Raw genomic sequence first — 26,035 nt, forward strand, 5'->3', positions numbered from 1 at the left:
CAAGGTGGAGGGTGAGGTCTTGCTTTTGTTGATCTCCTTCTGTAGGCAGGAGGTAGCCTGCTGTGTGTAGCTTTGCCTCAGGCCTGGTTTTCGGGCTTTCCCAGTTTTGATTGGCTTCTATTGGTTGTGGGAGCCCCACCCTGTGCTCCTAGGGGCCTGTGCTTGAGGAAGGTTGCAGGCTTGGCCTGTGCTAAGTAGCTGTTGGTTGTTCTACAGCTCTGAGGGTGAGATCAGGGTAAACAGGTGTGTGTCGGGGTGCTGGGGTAGTCTGCTGTGGACACAGACCAGTGAGGTGAGGACAGAGTTACACTCTGGCCAGGTGTGTCCCTGCAGGTGTAAAACCATGAGGGTGAGGGACATGGGCAAGTGGAGGTGGCAGGGGCCATGTTGGGGAGGGACGGTAGCAGAGGAGGCACCAGTGGCTTGCTGCCTTGCAGGTCACTTTTAGTTTGGCCCTGCTAGGAAAACTATTTTCAGATGTTGTCTCCCAGTGAAGGGGGGGGGGCGAAGGGGGGGCACCCTTGCTCTCTGTCCCACTGGAGGGAGTGGCTGTGTTCTGCAAGAAGGGAGCAGCCTTCTGGCAAAGACCGGGCTCACCTCTGACCTTTGTCAGGGTGACTTTTCTTTAACAGAGTTTGTGTCCAGTGAGACCGGAAGGGAGGGCCACCATACTCGAACCTGCACAGTCTCCTAGTGTGAACAGTGCCTCCAGCAAGCTTTCTCTGGAAAAGTGACTTTTAAAAAAGTGTCTGTGTGGGACTGGGGGATGCTGCTTTTGGGCTGTCCTAAAGAAGCAAGCTGGGAGTCCAGGCTTGGAGAGAAACACCCTGGAAAACCAAACCCCTATTCCTCTCCTGTGGCTGCTGTCCTGCGGGCCACCCTGCCTGTGTTGCATTTTTTGAAAGTGTCATCCTTTTCTTTCTTTATGATCATCTTTGTGATTGGGAATGGGAAGAAAACAAGGCAGATCCCCTTCTGAGTGGTGGTCTTTGTCTTCAGCCTTCGAAAGGCAGAGGTGGGCTAGGGCACAAGTACGCATGCATGCGGTATGGTGTGCCATACACCGGCCCCCTACATAGCATCTTCACAGTGCCCTGGATGGAGTGGGACAAGTGACCAGGGACACCTACTGAGGGGTACTGAGTGCAGGAGCACGGCCTGTGGCTGTCCCTTCAGGTCTACGTCATTCCTTCATGGCAGCATTTTCTTAAGAAATGTACCTGCTGTGTGTCTTGTCTTAGAAAACCCTGGATCTCTTAGCCCCTGGCCCTAGAGTGGGGGAAGTACTGCCATGGTTCCTTTATCATTTATAAAGTGATCTTGCATGCATTATTCCTTTTTGTCTAAAGAGTCTCTGAAAGTAGGTGGTAGTGCAGATGAGAAAGTAAGGTTTGTGTGTGTGTGTATGTGTGTGTGTGTGTGTGTGTGTGTGTAGTGGGGGAGTGGGGGGTTGATGGCCCAGGGCACACAGCTGTTCAGTGGTAGGTGTTTACCCCTGACTAGGGCCTATGGATAAAAGGGCCATTGATACAAGCAGCCATCAATGGTTGCTTTGCCTGTTTCCTCCTCTGAAGCCACACCAGTTGAGGGCTCTAGTCTTCTGCAGGGCCGGCCCTGTATACCCTCTGCCCCACAGGGAGCCTGGATTGAAGTAGAGGCACACTCAAGTCCGTGAAGCCCCACCCTGAGGAAATCCCAACAAGCCCCTTTGGGAGCTTCTGGAGGCAGAGGGCTGCCAGCGCTGGGGCAGTCCTGAGTCCTCTTCCACCCTCCCCCTCGCTCAGAATCTGTGCTGCTGTTACAGAGTGCTGGCTCCACTTTGCATTTCTCACCATCCCCAACCCTGTCCTCCACCCCCTAACCCCCTTCCCTCAACTCCTCCAGTCCTTCCTCTCCCCCTCGTCCTATCCCCTCCCCACTTTTCCCTTCCACAAGATGGGGCCCTGTTTATTCTCTTGTTCAGAATGACTGTGGTTACTTACTCCCTTGTCTAGTTAAACTCTGTTGGTGACTAAGAAACCGAGTCCTGTGTGGTGTATTCAGTGGCTTGTCCGAGATCATGCAGAGAATTAATAGGAATGTAACAGTTGGGAATAGTTCTTTGACTTCTATGCCTGATTTTTTATTGTGCAGCTTTGCCCAAGGCCCAGTGCAGAATGATTTTTCTCCCCCACTGGTACACCAAAGGTGATGCTGTCCAGGTCCTGCTTGGTGATGCAAGGTGTTATCTGATAGCTTACAGGAAGGACTGTGGGTGATTTCAGCAGCTGCGTCACTGAAGAGCCCATCTTAGCATGGGTGACAACACAAAATCTCTATTCCTGGAGCTCGGGCACAACTTGCAGGCAGCTCCACTGAAGAAGCCCCTCCCAGCAGTTATTTCCTGCTTCAGTAACCCTAAGAGGAGCCTGTGAGTCTTTGTAAATTGGTCGTGGATGTTCTGAGCCTCCCTTGATCCTGGTAGAGGCAATGTTTCAATCCAGAAGAAATAGCCACATAATGCTAACTACATTTTCTTGGTAGTTGGCAGACTAGCAAATGGTCATATCGCCAGATCAGTCAGAGTCCTGCATGGTAAAAAACCAGTTAGCAGCAAGGGGTAAATGTGTGGGGCTTGTAAGGACAGATAGGAGTTGGCACTGGGCAGTACTCTCTGATGCTGGCTTAGAGCCTTATGTGGTCTGGATATGTTGAGCCTGGTTTTTCTCGTGTGCTTATGATACACATGACCCAGGAGCTGAGCGGTTCTGCTCGAGACCAAAGTAAAAAAGGAAGAATGGAGCTTGTCTGGCAGCCCTCAAGGCTCTCTGCCTCAGGCCTCCTCCCTGAAGCCAGCTTCTAGGTTTCTGGGGGAAATCAGCTTGGGCTGAGAGCGAAGGACCCTTTTTAGAGTAGGTCATGGTCAGACTGTCGAGTGTCTGCTGGAGTGTCGTCACTCACCCTCACGTGGGATGTGCTCCAAGGGCACCTGTTCCCTGGACGAGTTACCTGCCGTCAGCGCAGGGCAGGAGCTGCTTACCTCAGGGTCCTTAGAGTGCCTGTGTACAAACTCATCTGGTTACCAGCCGGCCTCAGGAGCATGTTCTTATTTTTCATGTGTGTGTGTATATATACACACACATATACATACACACACATATGACAAATCTCATTTATCTTATATTTCATATATACACATATATCTGTATATATACATAATGTAATATATACACATACAATATATGTATAATACATACATATATACACACACACACACATATATATATATATATATGTGTGTGTGTGTGTGTGTGTGTGTGTGTGTGTGCATGGGTGCACATGGAGATCAGAGGACAGCTTTTCAGTAGTCACTTTTCTGCTACTGTGAGTTCCAGGGATTGAACTCAGGTCAATAGGCTTGCACACTCTTACCCTTGGGGACCACTTAGGGGACTGATCTCCTTTGTTTCTCCCTTCCCCTCCCCTCCCCTCCCCTCCCCTCCCATCCTACCTCCCCTCCCCTTCTCTCCTTTCCTCCCTCTCTCTCCTTCTTCTTTCAACAGGGCCACTCTGTAGCCCAGGCTAGTCTTGAACTTATAATTCTCCTGCCTCATCACTCCAAGTGCTGGGATTACAAGTGTGTGCCACATGCCCATCTCAGTCCAGCCCCTATGGATTTTAATTATGCCTGTGGGAGAGGAACTAGAAACCCCTCTCCCAGCTGCCTCATGGTTCTCTGGACCCTGACTGGCTGAGGCCTCCACTCTTTCACTGTTGTTGTTCCCTGAGGGCCTGAAGTGCTATAACTGCTCACCCACCCAGCCCTGCTGCTGTGTGAACAGCTTCTCACTTCCCAGCACCCCAACAGTCTCTAGGTACCCTACCTCAGGGACTCCAGCCAGAGCCTGACCCCATCTCCAAACCTAAGCGAAGGCCAGAGGAGGTGTGGGGTCTTGGCCGGTCACCTGCCCTCCCCAGCAGCAAAGGAAGCAGTGTGATACTCGTGTGACCTCCTCAGCAAGTGAGTCACTCACCTCTGGATAACCACCAGGTGCTTTCAGGAGGAACTTCTGGTGTCATTGTGGCTGTGGCCATGGTTTCAAGAAAATAAGGTGTTTTAAGATTGAAAGTTCGGCCCGTGGTTCTCTTTGCTGTTGCCTTGGAGTCTCGCCTCCCACCTTTCCCTTGCAGGCGGCCTTGCTTTGTAGTTGGCACCCGTTTTAGATATTGATAGTATTCGGGTGGTGCTACGTTCATCAACTTACCTCTTTTGACATTTGCACAGGGCCTTCTGGGACCCTCCCGGACCGCCTCTCTGAATTGCCCTGGTCCGTAGTATAGTTACATTGTGTTATTCTGCCTCTGACTAGGGAAATGGGCCTGCCTGCTGTACTTGCCACAGAGAGAATTTGATATGGGACCTTGGCTACACAGGTGGCAGGAGCTGAGAAGACAAGGTGACCCAGAGCTCAGCGCAAGGCCACTGCCATCGTTGGTCTGCAGGGAGAAAGGGAGGGGTGTTGTTCGGAATACTGAGGGTCAGGGTCACCATGGGCCCTTAAGTATAAAGCTGATTGGATTTACACATCCTCCAGTCCTATGGATAGCCTGGACATCTCTGTGAACCTCTATCCTGGCCTAATGCAGGTCTCTCCCTCTCCCTCCCGTTCTCCTTCTCCTTCTCCTTCTCCCTCCCCTCCCCTCTCCATCCCCTCCCCTCCCTCTCCCCTTTCCTATCCCTCTCCATCTCCTTCTCTCTCTTTACCCCCAGTCCCCATTCCCTCTCCTCCCTCTCTTTCTCTCCCCTTCCCCTCCCTCTTTCTTTCCCCTCCCTCTCCCCATGCCCTTCCCTCTCCCCACCCCCTCTCCCCACCCCCTTCTCTCTCCTCCCTCCCTCCCTCCCCCACCATCCCCTTCTCTCTTCCTCTCCAGTTCCTTCTGCTCAAATCTTGTCAAGCAGGGTGTCAAAGACAAGCAGCAGCTAAGGCTTCCATGGTGTAGGAGGAAGGATGTGAGCTAGCCCTGTCCCAAGAGGCAGACAAAAGCCACTTTGCCTCGGAGCCATGTGCAGTGTGGCTGCTAAGAAGGGAAAGCGGAACTGGGTAGGTGCTCTGCTGACGTGGTAAGAGCTGGGACTATGAGTTGGCAGGGCTAATTGGAGCTGGTTCCCCATAGGACACAAGGGAGATATTTGTGACTGTTTTTTTTTGTTTTGTTTTGTTTTTTTGTTTTTTTTTGTTTTTTGTTTTTTTTTGTTTTTTTTTCCTCTCACAGCCTCTGGGACCAATGGAAGGCTTGACTGGCATATAAAACGGATACTTTATATGGCTGGTTAGTGCCATCCTATTCAGGGCCTTCCTCAGTGGCCGAGGACACCACAGCTCAGAGATGGCAAGCAGTTCACCTGGGGTGAGTCAGGCGAAGAAACTGACCCCAGATCACGTTATTTCTGGTCCTCAGCTGTTCAGGCACCTCCCCTTCAGTGTTCCAGGCTCTGGCCCATCCATCCTTTGGCAAGATTTTGGACACCAAAACCTTTTGAGGCAGCCTGCACACTCGCCTGTGGAGATGGGCCTAGAAAAGCCAGCCTGAGCCCTGGACAGGTTAGGGCATGCAACTTCAGACCTTGGCAGTATCTGGGTTGCAGTCAGAGATGACATTAAAATGTGTGGTGAAGATGACATTCACTGTGACTCCCACTCACCCTGCACCTGGATTCAGCCAGGTGCTGTCCCTTAGCTGCTGTCCTTGTACAAGGTTGCAGGTATTTACCTGGCTGCCGACTCAGCACAGAATCCTCATGCTTGGATCAAAATTGCTTGCCTACGGAGAGGGCCATGGCAGGGTGGGGTGATGTGATAGCATGGGAGGCCAGGGCCTGCTCCAGCAGGTCCTAATGACTCTAAATAACCATGTTAGAGGCAGGGCCTTGAACTTAATAAATACACGTTACTCCTCATGCAGCCACGACCATCGGAGCTCGTAATTACCTGAGATCTGCCGCACAGGCTGCAGTAGAGCAGCAGGGATGTGACCACATGCGTCTCTCTACTGCAGTCCTTGGGAGCCACACTTGAACATTTAAATCTTAGCAGCTTGTGGCTTCTTGGTTGGCCGCAGCAATGTGGACTCAGAGTTGCTGTCATTTTCTCTGCAGTTAAGTACCTGTGTGCTTTGACTATACCTGGTAGCTCCAACTTCTGGGAGGGCGAAGGTGCTGTGTGCAGGAGACACTTGGTAGGTGGTGGCAGGTCCAGAGGAGTCACCCTGAACCTGGCTGCCCGGTAGGCTGTGGGCAGGTCATGTGACTTTTTTGAGCCTTGGTTTCCTCTATTAGGGAAGTATTTTAAGGTTGTTGTAAGAGGGATTTAGTTTGTGTACAAACTTTAGCTTGTCTTTGTCACCTTGCTAAGAGCCAGGGAGTGCCAGTCCCATTTTTCCATCCCTTGGTGATAATCAGATATAGAACGGACACTTGGCACACGTATCTGTCTTTATTTTAAAGATTTCTGTATTTTTATGAGTGTCTGCCGTGTGCGCATATGTGGACTGTTGATGTATCTGGTGCACACCAAGGCCTGAAGAGGATGTCTGATCTCCTGGAACTAGAGTTTCAGATGGTTGCGAGCTGGAAACTAACCCTGGGTCCACTGTGAGAGCATCCAGTGCTCTGAACGGCTGGGCTGCCATCTTCCTGCCCTCCCATCTGACTTACTTTAGCTGGGCAGGCAAGCAAGCTGGTCCCCGGCAGCCAGTGTGTCATCCTCAAACAGGGTTAGGACAGCCACTGAGCTCTCCGAGTCCCCCAGGTACCAAGGTGGCTAAGCATTGTAACAGGCCTTTCTCCCCTTTCAGTGTTTGAGGCTTTAGCCTGCATTTCTCAGGTATCTGAGGTGACATCTTTCGCTTCAGTATCCCCAGTGTGCAAACTTTTGACATTATGACATGGCATTGTCATTTATAAAATTTACACTCAAGGACACAGTCTAGTTACATGCACAAAAATCACACAAAGAAACTCATGATGCTTTAAATGGGTTTAAGTCAGTCTGGCTTTGGCTTCATAGCTATTCCAGGGTGCATGCCAATGTGAGTTGGACACACATTTGATATAAAACAGCGGGTAAAGGGCAGCTGTGGGAGTGGATCTTTTGTTTATTTTGTGCGTGCATGATGGACATGTGGTGAGGTCAGCAGGTAGGGTTGGAGGACAACGTGCCAGAACCAGTTCTCTCCTTCCACCACATGGATACCAGAGATCAACCTTAGGTTGTCAGTCTCAAGAGACAGGCCCCTTGCCTACTCAGCCATTTCCCCAGCCAGGGAGTGTGACTTGAGTGTGCCCTTTAGGTGTGACCACCCTCATGGGCATTTCATGTGCAGTCGCAGACCCTTGCTTGGTTCAAGTGACCTGTGGCTGCCATCTTGGATCTCTTCTTGATAATTATTTTATTTGAACCAGTGTTCTGTGAAGCGCGCGGGGGGGGGGGGGGGGGGATGGTCAGGGAGGTAAGGAATGGGACAGGGAGGAATACGTGATTCTTTCTGCCCCCATTCCTAGCCGTGTTTGCAGTGTCCCATGAGCACAGGATTCAGCCAGATGCACAGTGCGAAGGGTTTGGAGCAAAGTGCTAGGTAAGATATCACAGCTGTGGCCTGGGCGCTTAGCGCTTGAACCAGAATTTGTTTTGGATGCAGAAAGAAAAGCTTTCCAAGCCCCTCTGGGAAAACTTGCTGATCCAGCAAGCCTGTCTCCTCATATTCCTTCCCTCGATCAGCCAACAGCTTACTCTGAAAGTGAGAGCGGAGGAGGAAGAGGAAGGTCGGGGCTGCCCACAGGACCTTTCCTCATAGGACCTCTCTTCCTGTGGCTCTTGAGGGGAATGTGTTCACAGGCGGGTGTGACAGAAAAACTGTGGAGTGAAGCTGACGCTGGGCTTCACTGCTTCTGTCCAAATGCATGAGTAAAACACAAATTCTACACACAAAGATTCCATAGACTAGTTAAATGCTTGTACAGAACCATTGTCATGTGAGATCACACATCTTAGTGAATAACAAAATCATAATTTTCTCAAGATGATGTTAAATGACAAAATGAAATGGGAAAATCTTATTTTTTGCCTTGGGTGTCGTGCGTGTGTGTGTGTGTGTGTGTGTGTGTGTGTGTGTGTGTGTGTGTGTGTAGGAATTCACTATTATATGCTCAGTGTGGCCTGGCTCTTTCTAGTGATTCTCCTCCTTTAGCTTCCAAGTGCTGAGATGATATGCAGGTGTGACCATGCCCAGCTCATGGGCTCTATGCTAGCAGGCACACACTATAATACCAGCGCTGCCTGTTGTCCTGGACTGGAGGTCTCAGGCTGGCCTTGTGCACACGGGTTCCTGCTAGATCTTGGATCTGAGCACAGGGTAGTTGACCTAAAAGAGAACTCACAGGCAAATGAGTATTTGCTTGATCTAAAGAACTGCTGTCCGTGGCAGTGTCACCATTACAGTTAAGGATGTTAGAGCTTACCCTCAACTTGCCCTTGGGAGGAGCATTTTGGGGAGTATATTACATTCAATCTTAGGAGCTTTTGGACAGCCTAGGATAGAAGCCTGGGGAGCAAGCTGAGCCCAGCTCTGGTTTGAGTTCCAGCCTGGCCTTCCTGGCTGGGTCACTTTATCAGGTCTGCTGTCCTTGTGGCTGTTAGGAGTGTGGGCTTCATGGAGGTTGAAATCCTGGATCAGGTCAGGTCCTTCTCTTTACGGCTTGCTTATTCTAGAGCACATCGTCCAAGTCTCCCGAAGCCTCAGTTTCCCCATATAAAATAAAGATAGTCGTAACTACCACCTAGGGTGGTCATGAGGATGAACCAAATTTAGGGAAAGGCACTGACACCAGGTCTGTCCCTTCGTCAGTACAGACTGTTTCTTTATCTGTGAAATGGAGTGAGGTTGGGCAGGCCCACCCTAAGGGGTGAGACTTAGCTGACATTATGGAAGTACTTGCAGCGGTCTCAGGGATGAAGGCTGAGGAAGAAGATGGCGTCGTACTAGTGTCCGTCCACTCGGAGCCCCGGCTCTATGCTTGAACTTCTGAGACTCTGAGTGTGTCTGAGGAGCTGCTGCCCCAGCCCCCTAAGCAGCTCTCCAAGCTGTTCTTTAGAAACTGCCGGAATGAAGAGAACTAGCGGTAGTTGAAATGTGAAGCTCTGGCTCTGAAATCTGAGATCTCAGCCTCTGTCCCCGTCAGTGGTGTGCCTTGACCTGCCCTTTCCTCAGTGAAGCCTCAGTTTCTTTATCTGTGGAATGGCGTATGGATGGGTAGACCATCCTTCTGGGGTGAGATTTAGCTGATTATGTGAAGAAAGCCCACAGGGGAGGTGGGATGGGGAAAGGATGAATGAGCTCTCTTAAAAGGGCTGTGTGCTTGAAATCGCAGCACTGGAGAAGTAGAAACCGGCAGATTCTCCAGACCTACTGGCTGGCCAGCCTAGCCAAACTGACCTAGTCCCAGGCCAGTGCCAATGTGAGAGCCTGTCTTAAAAGACACAGTTCCTGGGAGACCACACCTAGTACTGACCTCTAATATTTATATATGTGCATACATGTGTGCATACATATACACCATGAATGCTTACAACATACAAAAGTAGTTAAAAAATAATAAAAGTACATATGAAAATACTATAATAAAGCTTATTGATTTAAAAAGGTATATCTGAATACCGATGCTGGGAACTCTGCGATAACCCTTCAGTATTTCAAATTATGGGCAGCACCTGTGAGGTGAGGTGGTCTGACTTCCCCTGATCAGGTCAGGAAAGAAGGAAGAGGGAGAGAGAGAAAGCTGATGGGTTTGGCCTTGTCCCCTGGCTGGAGCCACAATGGCAGGTTCTGGGGCCTCAGGAAGGGAGCAGCCCTGCGGTTGCCTGGCCAGCGTCAGCTGTGGGGAGGGAGCGGCCAGAGTGAGTAGCTGGGGGGGGGGGGTGTTCTTCCTGCCTGGCCTCCCAAGCAGGCCTCTTTCTGCCTGGCTCAGGCCTGGTAGCCCAGAGGCAGACCACAGAGTACATTTGAGGCCTCAGCCGCTCATTTTGAGGGTGGGGCAGAATTTTTCTCCTGCCACAGTGAGCTAATTAAAGAAAACAAGCTCAGAGAGTTGGGAGAACCAGCCACAGAGTGCTGGGGAGGATGGCTGTGGCAGAGGAGGCCACTGCAGCCCACCAGAAAGGCAGGTGGAAGTGGGTACTGAGGTACTCCTGTGCCCCCAGGGAGAGGAGGGGTGGGGAGAAGAGGGGCGGGGAGAGAGAACTGTCGGCTATCCGGTGGGGTGGAGGGCAGGCTTATTACTGAGGACATGCATGGAGGGAGTTTAGGCTCTGAGGAGGGATAGCAGTTTGAAATGGTCACAGATGTGGACTTTGCCCTGAATTGTGGGTTGGATTTATATCCTGGGGGCCCAGCTGTTGATACTGCGTATTCCCAGGTCCTCTGCTCTGAGGCCACGCCCTTCCCACTCAACTCTCCTCTAGAGAGAATGGAAGTGACTTCTGAATTCTCTCAGAGTAAACTGGGACCACAAGTGGCAACTGACAGTTCGAAGTCACAGGACTGGGAAGCTGGGGTGAGGACACGGGACACGAGTTGCCACTGGATTAGGCATGGTCCTTGTAGGGAGGGGAACTCTGGCATCAATTCCTGATGAATGTCTATCCCTGTGTCCCAGGACCAGCTTCTGCCTCGCACAGCCATTGAATCACAGATTGCAAAGGGCACTTGTTTTAGGAGGCCTAGGAAGCCATCCAGAAAATTCCTGTTGTTGGGCATTTTGAAAAGTGAAGAATCGGAGCATCCCCAAACCCCATATATATTTTTTTTGATTAAATTCCATGTGCAATGATGGCTAGCAGAGAGGCCCTGCTGGCCTGTATGATTGTATGTATGGTTGCTGTTCACAGGGAGGTCTTCCTCTTGGAGACTCGCTGGTAGAGAGCTGGGGAGGGAGGGAAGGGAAGCGTGTACGCGGGAAGGTTTCCATTCACCTGCATCAAAGTCAGGGCTTGAACAGGAACCATGAGATGTGACTGCAAGTGGGATATGCAGAGAGACGTAGCAATGTTGGACCAACCTAACAAACACTCACACACACACACACACACACACACACACACACACACCGTACCTTACATAGGTACACTTTACGTTTTACTAGTAATAATTCTGAACTTTGTGGATGGTCTACTTACTGACTCAAAGAATAGTCAGGGGCTGGGAATGTGACTCAGTTAGTACACTGCTTGCCCAGCATGTGTGAAGCCCTGGACTCCATCCTCAGCACCATTCAAACTGGGCACATCTGTCCTCCCAGCACTTGGGAGATGGAGGCAGAAGGACTAAAAGTTGAAGTTTATCACTGGCTACATAATGATTTTGAGGCTATCCTTGGGTACATGAGACTCTATCTTAAATAATGAAACACAAAACAAAACCCAATCCAACCCAAACACTCAAGGAAATGTTATTTTCAGTTAAGAAGTGAGAAGAACATGCTATATCATTGTATACCTTGAAAATTTGCTGAGTAAGAAGCCAGACACCGCCCCTCCCCAAGCCATTATTAAGTGATTCTGTATACACAGAGTATCCAGGATTGCCAGCCTTGGGAGAGAAGGGAGGCAGATGAATGGTTACGAGACATGAGATAGGGACAAGGGGAGACAGAGACTCTGGGGACAGGGCTAGTGTGTGTTCAGAAACTGACAGCTGCCATTGTTTGCAACATTGTAAATGAACTAAACATCACTTAATTGTACACATTAAAGCTCTAGAATCTTAGCTTTTTATGTGGTCTATTGTCTGTATCCAAACCAAGCACATTGTTCTCCTGGTGGCCTTCTGATACTATGGTTATTGGTAAGTGTTGATAAGGGGAAGAGGAGTCATTTGTGTGCATTGAGGCTGAGTGGAGCATTGTCCTGCTCTGTTCAGGCTCTACCTTTCTGTGGAACAGAGGTCCAGAGAGGGCTAGTGACTTGCCTAAGGCCACAGAGCAACTGCTGGGTTGATTCTTAGATTCTAGCTTCAGTGTGCTCTGAGAACGGCACAGTGGGAGAAGTTGCTGGGTACATCTGATGTAATTACTATTTTGTACCTTCTGAGGGTGCTGGGGATATTGCCCTGGTGGAGAATGCCCTGGATTAACTCTGGAGATTTTGGCTTTGTCTACATGCATGTTCTAGAATAATTCTAGCTGCTCCACCCAGTTTGGGTGTTGAGCAAAGAAATCTATTGTGTGTGAATGTGCATGTGAGGCTGTGAATGATGGGGTATCTCCATGGCAGGCTGTTGCTGCTTTTCTGTTTGTATTTGTGTGTGTGTGTGTGTGTGTGTGTGTGTGTACAGGTACATGTGGAGACCAGAGATCAGCCTCAGGCATCTCCTTCAGTCTCTGCGTGTGTTTTTGAGAGTTACTAGAATGTAGCAATTTGTCTCAGCTGGCTGCCTGGTGAGCTCCAGGGACCCTCTTGCCTTTGCCTTCTCAGTGCTGGGATCTAAGTGCTCGCTACCCATACCCAGTCCTTTTCTGTGAATCCTTTGAACTCATGTCCTTGTGCCTGTGGAGTAAGCACTTGAACAACAGGACCATTTCCCCAGCCCTGCTCTTTTCCTTTTGACTGTGAACATTTGGCATGACAGGAAACAAGCCTTTCTAGGACCCACTTCACTACTCATTCTGCTTTAAGACTGTTGTGAGCCCAGCGCCTGGTGGATGAGTCTGCGTTTATGGTAACACAATCACGTGGGCATCAGTGAGCTCTGTAAACACTGCTGTATCAGAAGAGGACTTCAAACTAAGGCAGCCCCGTGTGGCTTGGTCCTCGCTAATGTGCTGTCCTAGGTAGTGACAATGATCATAGTTACTGTGGTGCCCTCTGAAGAGGCTGAGCTGGCATCAAGTGAAAGGTGTATCTAATCTATAGGAGAAGCAAGAGAAGGTTCCAGGATCTTGGAAATTTCATTATTCTATCTTGGGAAAAATACTAAAGTAAGATCTAGGGACAAGGAATGCCAAGTCCCGAGTCTTCTTAGCTCTGGGATGTTTGGGAAGCGGCCTCTCCTGTCCAAGCCTAGCTGTCTTACCGGGGACATGAACAGCATGCTGGCCTTCTGTCCCCTGGAGCAGGTGTTAGGCGATGGCCTTGTCAGGCTTTCTTAACTGGGCAGTCGTTTGTGGAATGGTGGGACTGAAGGGCAGGCAGGGTTGCAGGATGAAGTGAACGCCCTTGCTTTGTGTCTGGATTCTCAGGGGAAACTAGACCTGGAATGCCTGGGGTCTGTTCTGCCATTGACCACAGGGTCTGAGGCACCTGTTCTGTTGAAGGCAGAGTTAGTGAAGACTCAGCCCCTTCCCTCTAAGGATTAATCATGGCCTTCCAGCCATACACTGACTAGCCTCAAACCTGCTTAGCTGTATCGGACCAGATGGAGATCAGGTGCACTCATGTGGAATGGCCCGAGACTTAATTGCATTCTTGCTGGTCACCTGGAAGGTCAATGCATTGCAAGTGAGTGGCATTGATCTTAGGACCCTCTAGGGCTGCCATGCTAGTCAGGTCATGGTGGGGTGGGATGAGATGGGGTGGGGGGGATGATGGGAGTGAATATGCGTTGGGGGCATGCACTGGAGTCTGTGTCACAGCCTGGAGAGCAGGGTGAGTCAGAAGGGACCACTGCCCACTGCTTTTCCTTTAGAAATGTGTTGTTCACACAGTCCCACGCCCTTGCCCAGAAATGTGTAAAAACCGCTTACAATACGCAAAAGGCGGCACTTTTCAAAGTGAGCTGGCCCAGCTACCCTCTCTAAGCTAGTGGGATTTGTGTGACTATTCAGGTTTTTCCTCTGCCGTAGGAATTTGGGGTCTGCCTGGGGTGCTGGTCAGGGCTGGTGCAGACTGGCAGATGTGGGTGGATGTGGTGCAGGGTGAGTCTGGTAAACAGGTGTGAGCCCGAGTTTCTCCATGGCCTTGGTTGATTGGGCCAGAGCAGAGGCAGACCAAAGTGGATGGGTAGGACCTGGACTCATCCTGTTCTTGTGGACTGGTATGTGGTCCCCTAGCTGGGTACTGAAAGGTCTCCGGAGCCCGCACTGTCTGGATCCGTCTTCACTCCTTCTAGCTGAGGCTCACCCCGGTGCCTCCTGGGCATGCCATAAGTACCTGCTGCCACATTCAGTGACCGCCATGCTTGGTGGAGAGCATCCCAGTCTCTTGCACCCTTCTCTCCCTCTGTCCTTTGTTCCCAGAATGGCTCCACGTCCCTTGCCGTGGTTGCCCCCAGCTCTCTCTCTCCAGCCACCTCTCCTTTCTCTGAATGTTGGCTGAGTCACTTCCTGCCTAGGGCGCAGAGCTCAGTAAATATTTTTGAATGTATTAATTTGGCCCTTCTCCACAAAGGTAACTTGCCCGTGTGTCATTCATCCGGCCAGTTCTGACTGCTGGAGTCCCCTGTTCGGAAGCCCTGTCTTGGGCCTGCCTCGCTCTCCTCTCCCTGCATCCCACCACTCGGGGAAGTCTAAGGTGCTGTGGGGAGGAGTGGGGATGAGGAGAGTTTGAGGAAATAGCAGAGACCTATGCTGAAGTGAGTTAAGGATGATTGAGTTTGAGCTGTGTGTACCTGTGACCTGACCTGGGGTTGATTATTGGTCATGGCTTAGGGCCCCTAGTACAGGTGGAGAGCTGGGTGCTACTGGCCCAGAAATAGGAGCCCAGAACTCCATGCACTGTTTGGGCTTCTGTCTCGTCTGATCCCTTGGTTGCTGGCTTTGGCCTGTCTGTGTGTAGCAGCCCAGTCTACTCTTTACCCCTGTATGGTTTTCCTCTGCGTCTATTCAGCAGAACACTGGCCTTAAACTGAGCCAACAGTAATGACTTCCCTCACCTGTTAGTCCTGGGAGGCTTGGCACTCTGTCACTTCTAGTAACCAATGTGGGGGGGGGCACTGTGTACCCCTCTCTGTGTCTAGCTTGTTCTTAGACCTCAGTAAATGCTCAGTGTGTGTTGATCAGTGAGGCCATGTGCCTTATTGAAGGTAGTGAGTATTCATCTTTTCCTAGCTGTTGACCTTCAAGCCATTGGAGATGATTGTACAGAAGGGAGACAGGGGGTCTGGAGGAAGGAAGGGGGCCAGGGCCGAGCTGTGTGTGACAGGCCCTGCTTTTCAAAGAGCCTGGCCTGCTGGGTTTGTTGTGGCAATGTTCAAAGGCAGGAAAGTAGATAAGATCAGACTTCAGACTGCTCACCCCCATACCTCCTCCGCCTCTGACAGCCCAGAGTGTCACCCAGGGCAGGCAGGCAGGCGGGGCAGGCAGGCAGGCCGGCGGGGCAGGCATGGTATTTTTCGACTTTTGTAAACTCTACACGAGCACAGTGCGTGGTACTTCCTTGTCCTCAGAGAGTTTGGTGAATGAATGAGCTCATGGTTTCCTGTTCTCATGGGAGGGCAGGTGCCAGTGTGTACACTGAGTGGCAGCCCCGTTGGGGAGATGAGGCAGGCTAACCAGAATGCCTCCTCACAGAAGAAAATAGACCTCTACAAAGAAAGGATCCTGGGCTGGAGAGATGGCTCAGTCGTTACAAGTACCACTCTACCCAGAGGTCCTGAGTTCAATTCCCAGCAACCACATGGTGGCTCACAACCATCTGTAAATGAGATCTGATGCCCTCTTCTGGGGTGTCTGAAGACAGCTACAGTGTACTCATATACATAAAATTTAAAAAAAGAAAAGAAAAAAAAGGATCCTGTGGGTGAGGTGAGGCATACCTATAATTCCAGCACTTGAGAATCAAAGGCAGGAGGATTATGAATTTCAGGTCAGAGCAAGACCCCTGTCTCTCAAACAAGGCTAAACTAAAGTGATACCAAGTCCTGCATGGCAGCTCATGACTGTAAAGCCCGCACTTGGGAGGCTGAGGCAGGAGTTCAAAGCTAGCTTTAGATAAAAAGTGTTGGAAACCAACCGATGGCACAGACAAAGGCTTGTCTTTTGATTCCTCTTCTGTGGTTTAAGCTGTGCTCTGTGCCATCCTTGCTGGGTCCCAGTTCAGAAATCTTTGAGCCTGTTCCCCTCTGTTTCCGGGGGAGGGGTGCACACTTCTGCACGCCCTGTAGGCATCCATGCACACTGTGGGCAGTACCCTCCTGCCAGCCCACTTCCCATTAATCCCATCTGTTATGGCAGGTGGCAGAGGACAGATGACTTTGGCGAGGGATTTGGCACACGTGGCCAGGTTTATACTGGATCGCTATAGTCCCACTATCTGGTTATCTTGTTTCCTCGATGGTCATTGCCACACCAGAAAGTACTTCCTGTTGTGTGGCTCTGCCCACCCTCCTCCTTCTCACAGCCCAGATGAACATGTAACCCACAGCGTGTGGATGGATCCGTATCCTTCAGAGCTGGGTTTGCCGAGCACCCCTGGGACCTTTCCTCTATGTCTTGGGACCCAGCATTTCTCACACACTAAACACTGACCCCTGCTTTCTAGGGGCAGGAAAGACAGACTGTGGCCTATGTGTGAAGCAAACTGTGAAACAAACTTCGCAGAACGTTTGATCTTCTTTCTTGGTGGCACCGCTCCAGGGCTTCAATGTCACCCACCTGATCTGGAGGCATTGTCTGTCAGAGATCTCTGCCAACTTGGACCTCATGGCCAGGGCTGCAAAGAAAGAGCTCTGGCCTACATTTTTGCCTTCCTTTTGCTGTGTGACTTTGAGTAAGATACTTGATTTCTGTGAGTCAGTTTGTTCCTTAGAAAAGAGGTTGACCAAGGAACTCTCTGCCAGTGTTGTCCTCTGCACTGAGAGAGCTGACTCTGTCCTGTGGAGGGGACTTTGGGTAGAGGGGTATAGAAGTAAGGTCATGGTGTCCCTGCAGGGCCACTGAGGAGATCCCTCACACTGCCTGTGCACTGCAAGTCTGGGATGCTGAGAAGTGGCTGGGATGGAGGTAAGAGAATCTCTTTGGGAGCCAATGGGGTCGCTGCCTTTATTGCACCCAAGAATTTTCTCCAGTAGCTCATTCCTTTCCTTCAGGTCTTTCCAAAGCTTGTTGTTGCAGACTTGAGGGATTGTTTACCATCTGTCTGCCTCTTGGGAGAAGTCCCTATGTACAGGCACAAACCATGCAGGTAGGATGCTTACCCTCATAACAACCCTGCACCCAGGGTCCTTGGGTTCCATCCCTCTCTGCCCCCTCTGTCTTCTCCTTCCCAGTCCCCACTGAACAGACACTGAGCCCGCCTCTTTCTGGCTTCCTTCCGAACCTGGCATCAAACCTTTATCAGTCCCCATCTCAGTCTTTTGCAAGGTGACACTTCATCTCATTACCTAATTCACACTAGGGTGTTAATGGCGCTAATGACATAGTGTTTATTACCCCAGGGGATGCATAATGATGGTATCAGAACAGATCATTCCCCTGGGGTTTAAAACCCTTCAGGAGTTTCTAGCCTCCTTAGCTGGGGTTCCTCTGCCTGGGCTATGGTTCTGTAAGCCTTAGTCACCTCCTCGCTTTTACCCTGTGCAGTGCCCGATGTGTTTACCATGTGGATTTAAGAGGCACAGGTTGCGGTGACTCACTTGGAGCCAGGCTCTCTCTGGGTGACCAGATGGCCCTTGAGCCAAATGCCAGGTGAATGACAAGAGTGGGAATAGGTCATCACAGTGGCTCTGTGAGCGGGAGAGAGGCATGGCATCTGGGCAGAGGATGCTGGGCTCCAGAGTCCAGAGGCATCCCGGCCCACCAGCCTTCTCACACGGTCCATGTACTCCGTCCTTTTGCTGAAGATGAGGTACGGGACGTCCGGTTTCCCAGGTGCTAGAGGAAGGGGCCTGGTGTCACCGGCACAGTTGTCTTTCAGGAAGACCTTCAGTCATTTGTGGATGGTGTTGGGGGGAGCAGCAGTGGGCCTCAGTGCCCTACAATGGTCAGCCACTTCTGAGCACTGCCAAGGTCGCGTCAGTGCCCAGTCCATACCATTGCCTTAAGTCTGTCCTTTCTACATGAAGAAGCCTTCTGTGCCTCCTCACTGTTGGCATTCTGTATGGCTTTGTCTGAAGAAAACCCTCTTTTTCTCTGTGTAGCTTATGCAGGGTCTGTGAACTGATGTGGAAGATGAGTGGGTGGATTGGCTCCGTTTGGGCCTCAGAAGATGGATTATTAGGAAGCGAGGCTTCTTGACACCACACTGACACTGAGAATAGAAAGCCAGACTTTCTCACCTGAGTCACAAGGTCTCCTTCTGCCCCCGGAATGTCTCCCTTCCAGCCTTGAATACTGCCCCCCCCCACACACACACACCTACGTGTTTCTGAGACAGAGTTTCATGTAGTCAAGGCTAGCCTTGAGCTCAATATAATGTTGAGGATATCGAGTTCAACTTTGAACTTGTGATCCTCCTGCCTCCACCTCTCAAGTGCTGGGGTTCCAGACGTGTACCACTTGGCTCTGGTTTACGTGGTGCTGGGGATCAGACCTAGGACCCAGGGCTTTGTGCAGGGTAAACAGGCAACTGAGGCACATCCCATCTTTTGGGGTGATCATTGTAAGCCTTCTCTACCCACCCTGTCCCTTGGCTTCTGATCCTGTGCACGGCTTGTCCCCTGGTGTCTGCACAGTATCAGTGTTTCCTGGTACTTGGCCTGGCCCTTGGGGGCTCTGATGCTCATCTTTCCACCAGACTCAAGTTGGATTTGCTGCAAGTCTGAGCGGTGAGTGGTGTCAAGGTCTGTAAAAACCGCTGAAGCTCGGAAGACCCGTGGTGTCCAGAGAGGCCAAGAATGCTTTCGTTCCCCACTTTGTTGTCACTGCTGAGCATCGTGTCCCTGTGTCCCCTCCATCCACCAGCATGTCTAGATCTTGGCATGGATCACAGTGTGTCAAGATAATGTGTGTGGTCTTTTTTCTTAGGTCCAGACAGGAAGTTCTTGATAGGCGAGGCTTGGTAGACTGACCTCTGGGTAGAAGGCTAGCCCAAGTCGGCCATTCCTGTCTCTCATCTGGATGCTAGGGAGGTCTTTGCCCTCATGCAAGCTCTGGCTCTATCTGACCCTGGTTCTAAAGCGGAATGTTTGGGCCCTTGTGTCCTGCTTTGTGGCTTGTGACTTCATAGGGTGACAAAGACTTTGGTTAGGAAAGGAAACTGGAATTCTGGAGATACAAGTGACCCCGAGGTTGAGAAAACCCTAAGGGGAAAGGAACTTAATATAATACCACATAGACCAAGGCACTCTTCTGTATGCACAGGTGTGTGTGTGTGTGTGTGTGTGTGTGTGTGAGAGAGAGAGAGTGAGAGAGAGAGAGAGAGAGAGTGCGTGCACACTACGTGCTCCAGTAGTCTCTGGTGTCTGCCTCCCCAATGCTGGGAGACTCAGTTGCCACACCCAGGCTGTTATGTGAATGCTGGGAATTGAACTCAGGGCCTCTTGACTGTGGGAGATACTTTACCTGCAGAGCCATCTCCCTAGCCCACCATAGTGCTTTGTAAACTGGCTTATCAGTTCCCATGGATTGATTTTTGTTGTTGTTCACCTTCAAAGCACTTGCTCAAGAATAATAGCTTGGTAATTGTTTGTTGATGGAAAGGTGAGTACGAGTCTAGTCACTTGGGAGTCCTGACCACTAGGCTGTTTGAAAGACACGATTTCCATTGTGAATTCTCTGCACGTGGGAACGATTTTCCTGTGGGATGCTTGCCTGGAGGGAACAATGTTTTGTGGTAGCAGGTTTGAAAAATGGAGCCATTTTGCTCTGACGGAAGCCGGGTAATCTAGGGCAAGCGTCTGGGACCCCCCCCACCCCCATCCTCATTCTGTAAAGTGGGAGGGGCAGGGGCAACCGGGGCTCTTGTGAAGTTTTCCTCATCTCTTCCCTTCTGACTTCTGGGGGGAGATGTGTGTGTGGGGGCAGGGACACAGAGTTAGAGTCCTCTGAAGTGGGCAGAATGCCCTTGTGCCAATGAGGAACATGGATATGGGAGCTCAGAAAGGAAGCCGGGAGCCATGGGATAATTAAAACACACACACACACCACTCTCTCTCTCTCTCTCTCTCTCTCTCTCTCTCTCTCTCTCTCTCACACACACACAGAGAGAGAGAAGTAAAGGAGGGAGGGGGAAAGAAAGGAAAGAAAAACCCATGCTTCATGGACAGAATGAGTAAAAGTCAGTGGGCTGAGAAAGCCCAGCTCTGAACTTCACATGACCCCGCGTGCTGCGCTGCCTGCAGTTGCGACATCAAATGCCCCTTGAGTACGCTCAGCCGGCCGGTGATGTCAGCAGGCCGTGGCCCCACAGGAAGCAGGGCTGCCATCAGGATGGCTCAACATAGCCAGCTCCTCCTCCACACACGAAACCACAGCTCTCCAGGGCAGTCCGAGGGGGGACCCGGCTCCGCTCAGGAAAACAAGCTTATGGTGGTGCTCATGCAGGCAAGGGCTGCCCCCAGAGCTGTCCCCTTACAGGCTGTCCTGTCTGGAACCAGTATGCTCCTTCAGGGGTGCTGGTACCGTGTGCTCATGCTTTTCTGAGACCAGATCTTGCTATATAACCCAGGCTGGCCTCAAATTCACCTTGGCCTTCTGTCAGGGCTACCTTGGTGTTGGGGTTACAGGTGTGGACCTGAATTCAGATAACTTGAATCCACATACAGACAGATGCAGTGTTCATCTGTAACCCTGGCCAAATTAGAACAGTCCCTGCAAAGTCACAGGCACAGGCAGCAACAGACAACAAAAGACCATCTCAAATGACCTGCACACACGTGTGCCTGCATTCAGATGAATATGTATACACATGCACACACATCAGTACACACAAGATTGTAAAAAAAAAAAGACTGACAGCCTTACTGACATGTAACCCATCTATCATGAGGCAGCCTCCGAGCATGACATTCCGTGTGCTAATGAGCTTGTACAACCATCAGCACAGACGACTTTAGATGGTTTCCTTCTCCATTAAAAGAGCTCCTCCCCCAGAAGTCTCTCCCAGCACTCTCCTTGGCTTTGGCATCATCACCTGCTTTCTGTCCCGTGGATTTGCCTCTGTCAGGATGGCTTATGGACTTCACCAATATGCGCCCTTTCTGACCTGCATCTTTGGCGTAGCTTGCTGTGATGTGTATCGGCAGTCTCCGATACTTTTATATGCCTGTATAGTATTCCACGGCATAGCTATATCACCGTTTGACTGACTGTTCTTCAGATGAGTTGTTTTTTCTTCTTTTGGCTTTTACAAGTAAGGCTGTAACAGCCATGTGTCTAGCTTATTTCTTGCATGTTTTTTTTTTTCCATTTATCCTCAGTAGGTATCTAGCAGTGGGCTCTGGGGTGGGAGGGTTTCAGTCTCTGCACACTTGCTGACACTTGCTGTTGTCTGTCCCTGTTTTAGCCTAGTGGATGTGAGGTTAAATCTTGTACCTCTTCCTATCCGAATTTCCCCCATGGCTCAAGGTCCTCGGGAGCGCCTCACCTGCCTCCCACTTTAAATGAGCTGGTCTGTCTTTCTGTTGAGCTATGACAGTCCCCGTGTATTCTGATCCTGAGTCTGCGAACTTTTCCCTCCATTCTGTAGGTTTTCTCTTTCACTTCCCTGGCAGACTTTGACACCCAGAGATTTTGCTGAACTAATCATCATCATCATCATCATCATCATCATCATCATCATCATCATCATGATAAATCTGTTTTCACTTTTTTGAAACTCATGCCCTTGGAAGCCCAGGTCACAAAGGTCCGTCCGCACTGTTTCCCCAAGAAGTTTCTAATTCAGCTCTTTCCTCTTAGCCATGATTTCTGTGTAATATGTCACGTCAGAACTCAGCTTCCTTCCTTCCTCTCTAAAAATGTCTATTTAATTGCCAGGCGCTTAAAGAGGACAGTTTTTCGCCCACTCAATTTTACCTTGGCCCTTTGGTTGAAAGTCTGTTGACAATAAACACAGGGACTGATTTCAGTGTTTAGATGCTGCGGCCATCCGCAGCTGCTCTCCTGCCAGGCTAGGTAACTATAGCTTTGGAGTATTGCCCAAGTGTAAAATACATGCATATATAAAAACGTGTGTGTGTGTGTGTGTGTGTGTGTGTGTGTGTTTGCCTATGTGGTTATTTGTGTATATACTTAATTTTTGTTTCTTGACTTTGGTGTATTTATGTGTGTGTAAAATTTTGTTTTTTGTTTCTTTGGTTTTGCCTGTGTGGTGTATTTATATATATGTGCATGTGTGAGAGCAAAACACTGAGTGTCTGTCTCCTTTACTCTCTGCCTTAATTCCACAAGACAGGGGCTCTCCACCCCCATTCAGTCAACTGGAAGCTCACCGTTTTTGCTCAGTGAACTCCTGGGACACAGACGTCTCTCCTTCCTAGTGCCGGGGTTCTGGGTGGGCCCGTGACTGTGTCTAATGTTTTTTATGGGGTGCTGAGCATTCAAATTCAGGCCTTCATAACTGAGCAACAAGTATTTGTAACCACTGAGATGTCTCCCCAGCCCCTAAGTGTAGATTTTTTAACTTACCTGTTCCAAAAAAGAGAAAGATTTACAGAAATGCTAAAAACTATTGTATATATGTGTGTATGAATGTACTAGTCAATTATATGTATACATACATAGTACAGTCAAGGAAAGGAGAGGCCAGAAGGAGAGGAAAGTAAGGTGACATGTGAGAGGCTGGCACAGCTAACGCTGATATAGGATGGGATTGCTGGAGGTAGCCCTAGAATCTCTCTTTGCGCTTCCTAGTAGCCAATGGTACCTTCGGATTAGATCACCATAACTGTCCATTATTTAAAAAACATTCTTCCTCTAGAGAAACCAGATGCTTCAAGAATTCTCCTGTAGGCCTTAGAATCAGATCTTCTTTAAACACCCAACTGTTATGTTTTTATTAGCTCTGCCCCTCTGGATTGACAGCTCTGTGGGCAGATCTTCTTTCCTTCACATTTCCTTCACATGAGCTTGGGAAGGCAGTTTGAGGTAAAGCAGTTGTCGCTGTGAGGACTTGAGTCAGGTCCCCAGAACATCCAGCCAAGACTCAGAAGTACACATGAGTATTTCTAGCATTCCTATAGTGAGATGGGAAGCTTCCCTGGAGGCTTGTAGGGCAGCTACCCTGGCGTGAGCAGTTGCCAACAGCAAGAGACCCTGTCCCAAAGAAGGTGGACCGCTGTCCTCTGACCTGTAAACACGTACACGCCCACACCCACACAAATACACATACACAAGTATACACACAAATGCAAACATGTGTAATAAAGTATCTTCACTACATTTTACGGTTCAGGCGGTTCAGATTCCTTATCTGTTTCTGTCACTAAGTTGAAGCTAATTGAGACCAGTTGGGACCAGCTGGAGGTGGAAGTTCAGTTCCTTCTTGCCTCTGAGCTTTCTGAGCACAGTGTAGGCACAGTCAGCTGGGTGTATGCGCCTTTGTCCCAGGATGCTGGTGGCCTGCCCTGCCCATCCTCCTCGGGACTGAAGGGTCTTTCTTGTGCCTCTCTACCATGCTTCTTACTTTCCCTGCCTGATGGAAAAAGCCAGTGTGTGTGAGGGAGGTCCTGGCCCAAGCTGGCCAACTTCTCATGGATTTGGGGCCACTGCCACCTCTGGTTGTGCTTGGCACGGGGATGGCACTTGGCTGAGAGGCCACCCAGACAGGCCTCTGGGGGGCAGGGAACAAGCAGCCTTTAACTCAGTCCATCCGTCGTCATCGTGGGTGGCCCAGTCCCCAGGGCTTTGCAGTTTGCTTGGTAGCACCTCCTTTTCATCCTTAGTCGATATGGTGATGGGTCTCTAGCCAGGGGGTGGGGGGTGGGGGGTGGGAATGGGGCACATAATTACTTCACCCTCTCAATTGAGAAAATGAATAGAGTGTGGCTACGTCAGAGGGCTAGTGATGTGCAGGAAAAGTATAGCCTCAGCAAGGAATCTGACTTTGACTCCTTTGGCTGGGATCCGTGGTCTCCTTGGCTATCTTCTTTTTTAAAAACATTTTTTAACAAACCAAACAAAAACCTAGTCTCAGATGTAGCCCAGCTTTCAGATGTAGCTGAAGATAACCTTGAACTCCTGCCTTTACCTCCTGAGCGCTAGGATGACAGGCAGTGTACCTCCAGGTCTGCCTATGTGGTACTGGGTATGTATCCCAGGGCTTCGTTCGTGCTAGCCCAACAGCCTACTAACTGAGTACATCCCGTCAGAGGCCAGTGCTCTTCCTTGCTTGGGACTTTGAAATGGATAGGTATAGTTTCCTCCACGATTGAAGCTGTTGACCAGAACTGCCCCCATGTGGGGCCGAGAGCCGGCTGAGCCTTATGATAACTCCATATCAAGGGACTCCCCAGGGCCAACGGAAATCTGCTCCCATCTCTGTTTCCATGGAGTCTGGCCGCAGCCCTGAATAAAAGGCCAGGCGAGGGCCATAACCCGCACCCACACAGGGATTGTCAAGGGCTCTGCATCTGGCTGTCGGGTCTGAGGCTTCCGTGGCCTGCACTCTCTTCTCAGTCCTTCTCTGAGAACATGGGTGTGAGGAGACAGCTTTCCGGAACCCTGCTGAATGCCCGCAGGATGCTGCAGTTCAGTGTCGCCCAGAAGTCACAACCATAGGAAAGTCACCTGTTCTCCTACACACGTCTCGTCACGCCCACAGGTTTCTCCGTGGGTATTCTCAGAACATAAGTCCTAGAAGAAAGTCACACAGTACAAACAGCCTTGCTTCTGACAGAAATGTGCTGAACAAGTGAGTTGCCTGGCCTCCCTGTGATCCGAGAACTGGGCAGACCTCTGAGATTTCTTCTGGTTGACACATACAGAATCTAGCAAGGAATGAGTGTCCCTGGCCCCCGAGGGACACTTCTGTCATCATCTTGAAGGACGTCCCCCAGCCCAGGGGAGGGGCATGTGACCTTCAAGCCACAGTTCCCAGGGGAGTGATGACATCTGGCTAGCCTCTGCTCGAGTGATGGGTGGCAGTCATCTGATCTCTGGCTGCTCAATCATAGGCCTCGTCCTGATTATTGACCCCTGAAGGTTCTGGGCTCTGCTTCCAGTAGTGAGTGAGGAAGGAGACTCTCGGGGTGGTGTGGCTGACTGCAGGAACTGAGTGACAGAAAGACTGGGAGCCTGGTGGAGGGAAGGCTTCTTGAGGGAGGGACATTGAGTCACCAGATAATGGGGCTTCTTGGGTTGAGAAGTCCAGCAGTGAGCAGCATTCAGGATTCTAAGCGTCTTTCTCTCATGTCTCCTGTTCAGTTGAGTTCAGTGAGCCTTTTCCATATTTTTTTTTAATCTTTTGAGACAGACTGTCATGTAGTCCAGGCTGACCCAAAACTCACTATGTAGCCAAGGATGGCTTTTGAACTCCCAATCCTCCTGTTTCCACCTCCTGAGTGCTGGGGTTTGAGGGGTAAACATTCTGGTTTATCCCATGTCACTGGGAACCAACCACTCCCCCCCTCCCCCGCCCCCAGCCTTATGTATGTCAAGGAAGCATTCCACCAACTGAGCTGTCCCAGAGGCCTTCTCTGAGCCTCTCTTGGATGCCAGAGCATTGCTGGGGCCTGAGCGTGGCAGGGATCGACAGTCCCTGAGAGAAGCCTCCAGGTAAAACAGGGAGCCGTGCTTGTGGCTGTTCCTAGTGGGAGTGAAGCCATGCAGTCCCATAACGGCTGTGTGGCTCTAGGCCCATAACTGGGGGACAAGGAGCAAAGCGTCTCAGGGTGTATTGTCCGGAAGTTCAGGTCCACATTTGGCCTTGCAGGGTACCTGGAAGTATTTCTTATAGAATAACCATGTGGCCTCAGAGGAGGGACTTGGGCTTTTCGATCCACACTGGTAAGAGTGCACCTAACAGTAAGCGCCATTGTTCCAGTTTGCTTTCTAACTAACGCAGAAGAAAGGGTTTCTTCCCTCGTAAGGGGAAGTCAGGCAGGAGCCTGAGGCAGGCACTGAAGCAGAGACTACTTTTTCCTGGCTTGTTCTCCTGGTCCGCTCAGTTTCCTTTCTTAGACAGCTGAG

At 50.4% G+C, this 26,035-nt stretch overlaps 1 protein-coding gene across 3 annotated transcripts in view; it reads left to right on the forward strand.

Moving 5' to 3' along the window:
* Positions 1-26,035, forward strand: part of Smad3 (SMAD family member 3) — a 109,134-nt gene that overhangs the window by 21,906 nt on the left and 61,193 nt on the right. The window contains exon 2 of one of the 3 annotated variants that reach the window (XM_052188064.1): positions 16,898-16,969. The exons of the other annotated variants lie outside the window; for them this stretch is intronic. Coding sequence (XP_052044024.1) covers positions 16,898-16,969 — 72 coding nt within the window. The remainder of the gene's footprint in view (positions 1-16,897; positions 16,970-26,035) is intronic. 3 annotated transcript variants of the gene reach the window in all.

Source organism: Apodemus sylvaticus, chromosome 7, assembly GCF_947179515.1.
Source record: "Apodemus sylvaticus chromosome 7, mApoSyl1.1, whole genome shotgun sequence".
Taxonomy (NCBI): domain Eukaryota; kingdom Metazoa; phylum Chordata; class Mammalia; order Rodentia; family Muridae; genus Apodemus; species Apodemus sylvaticus.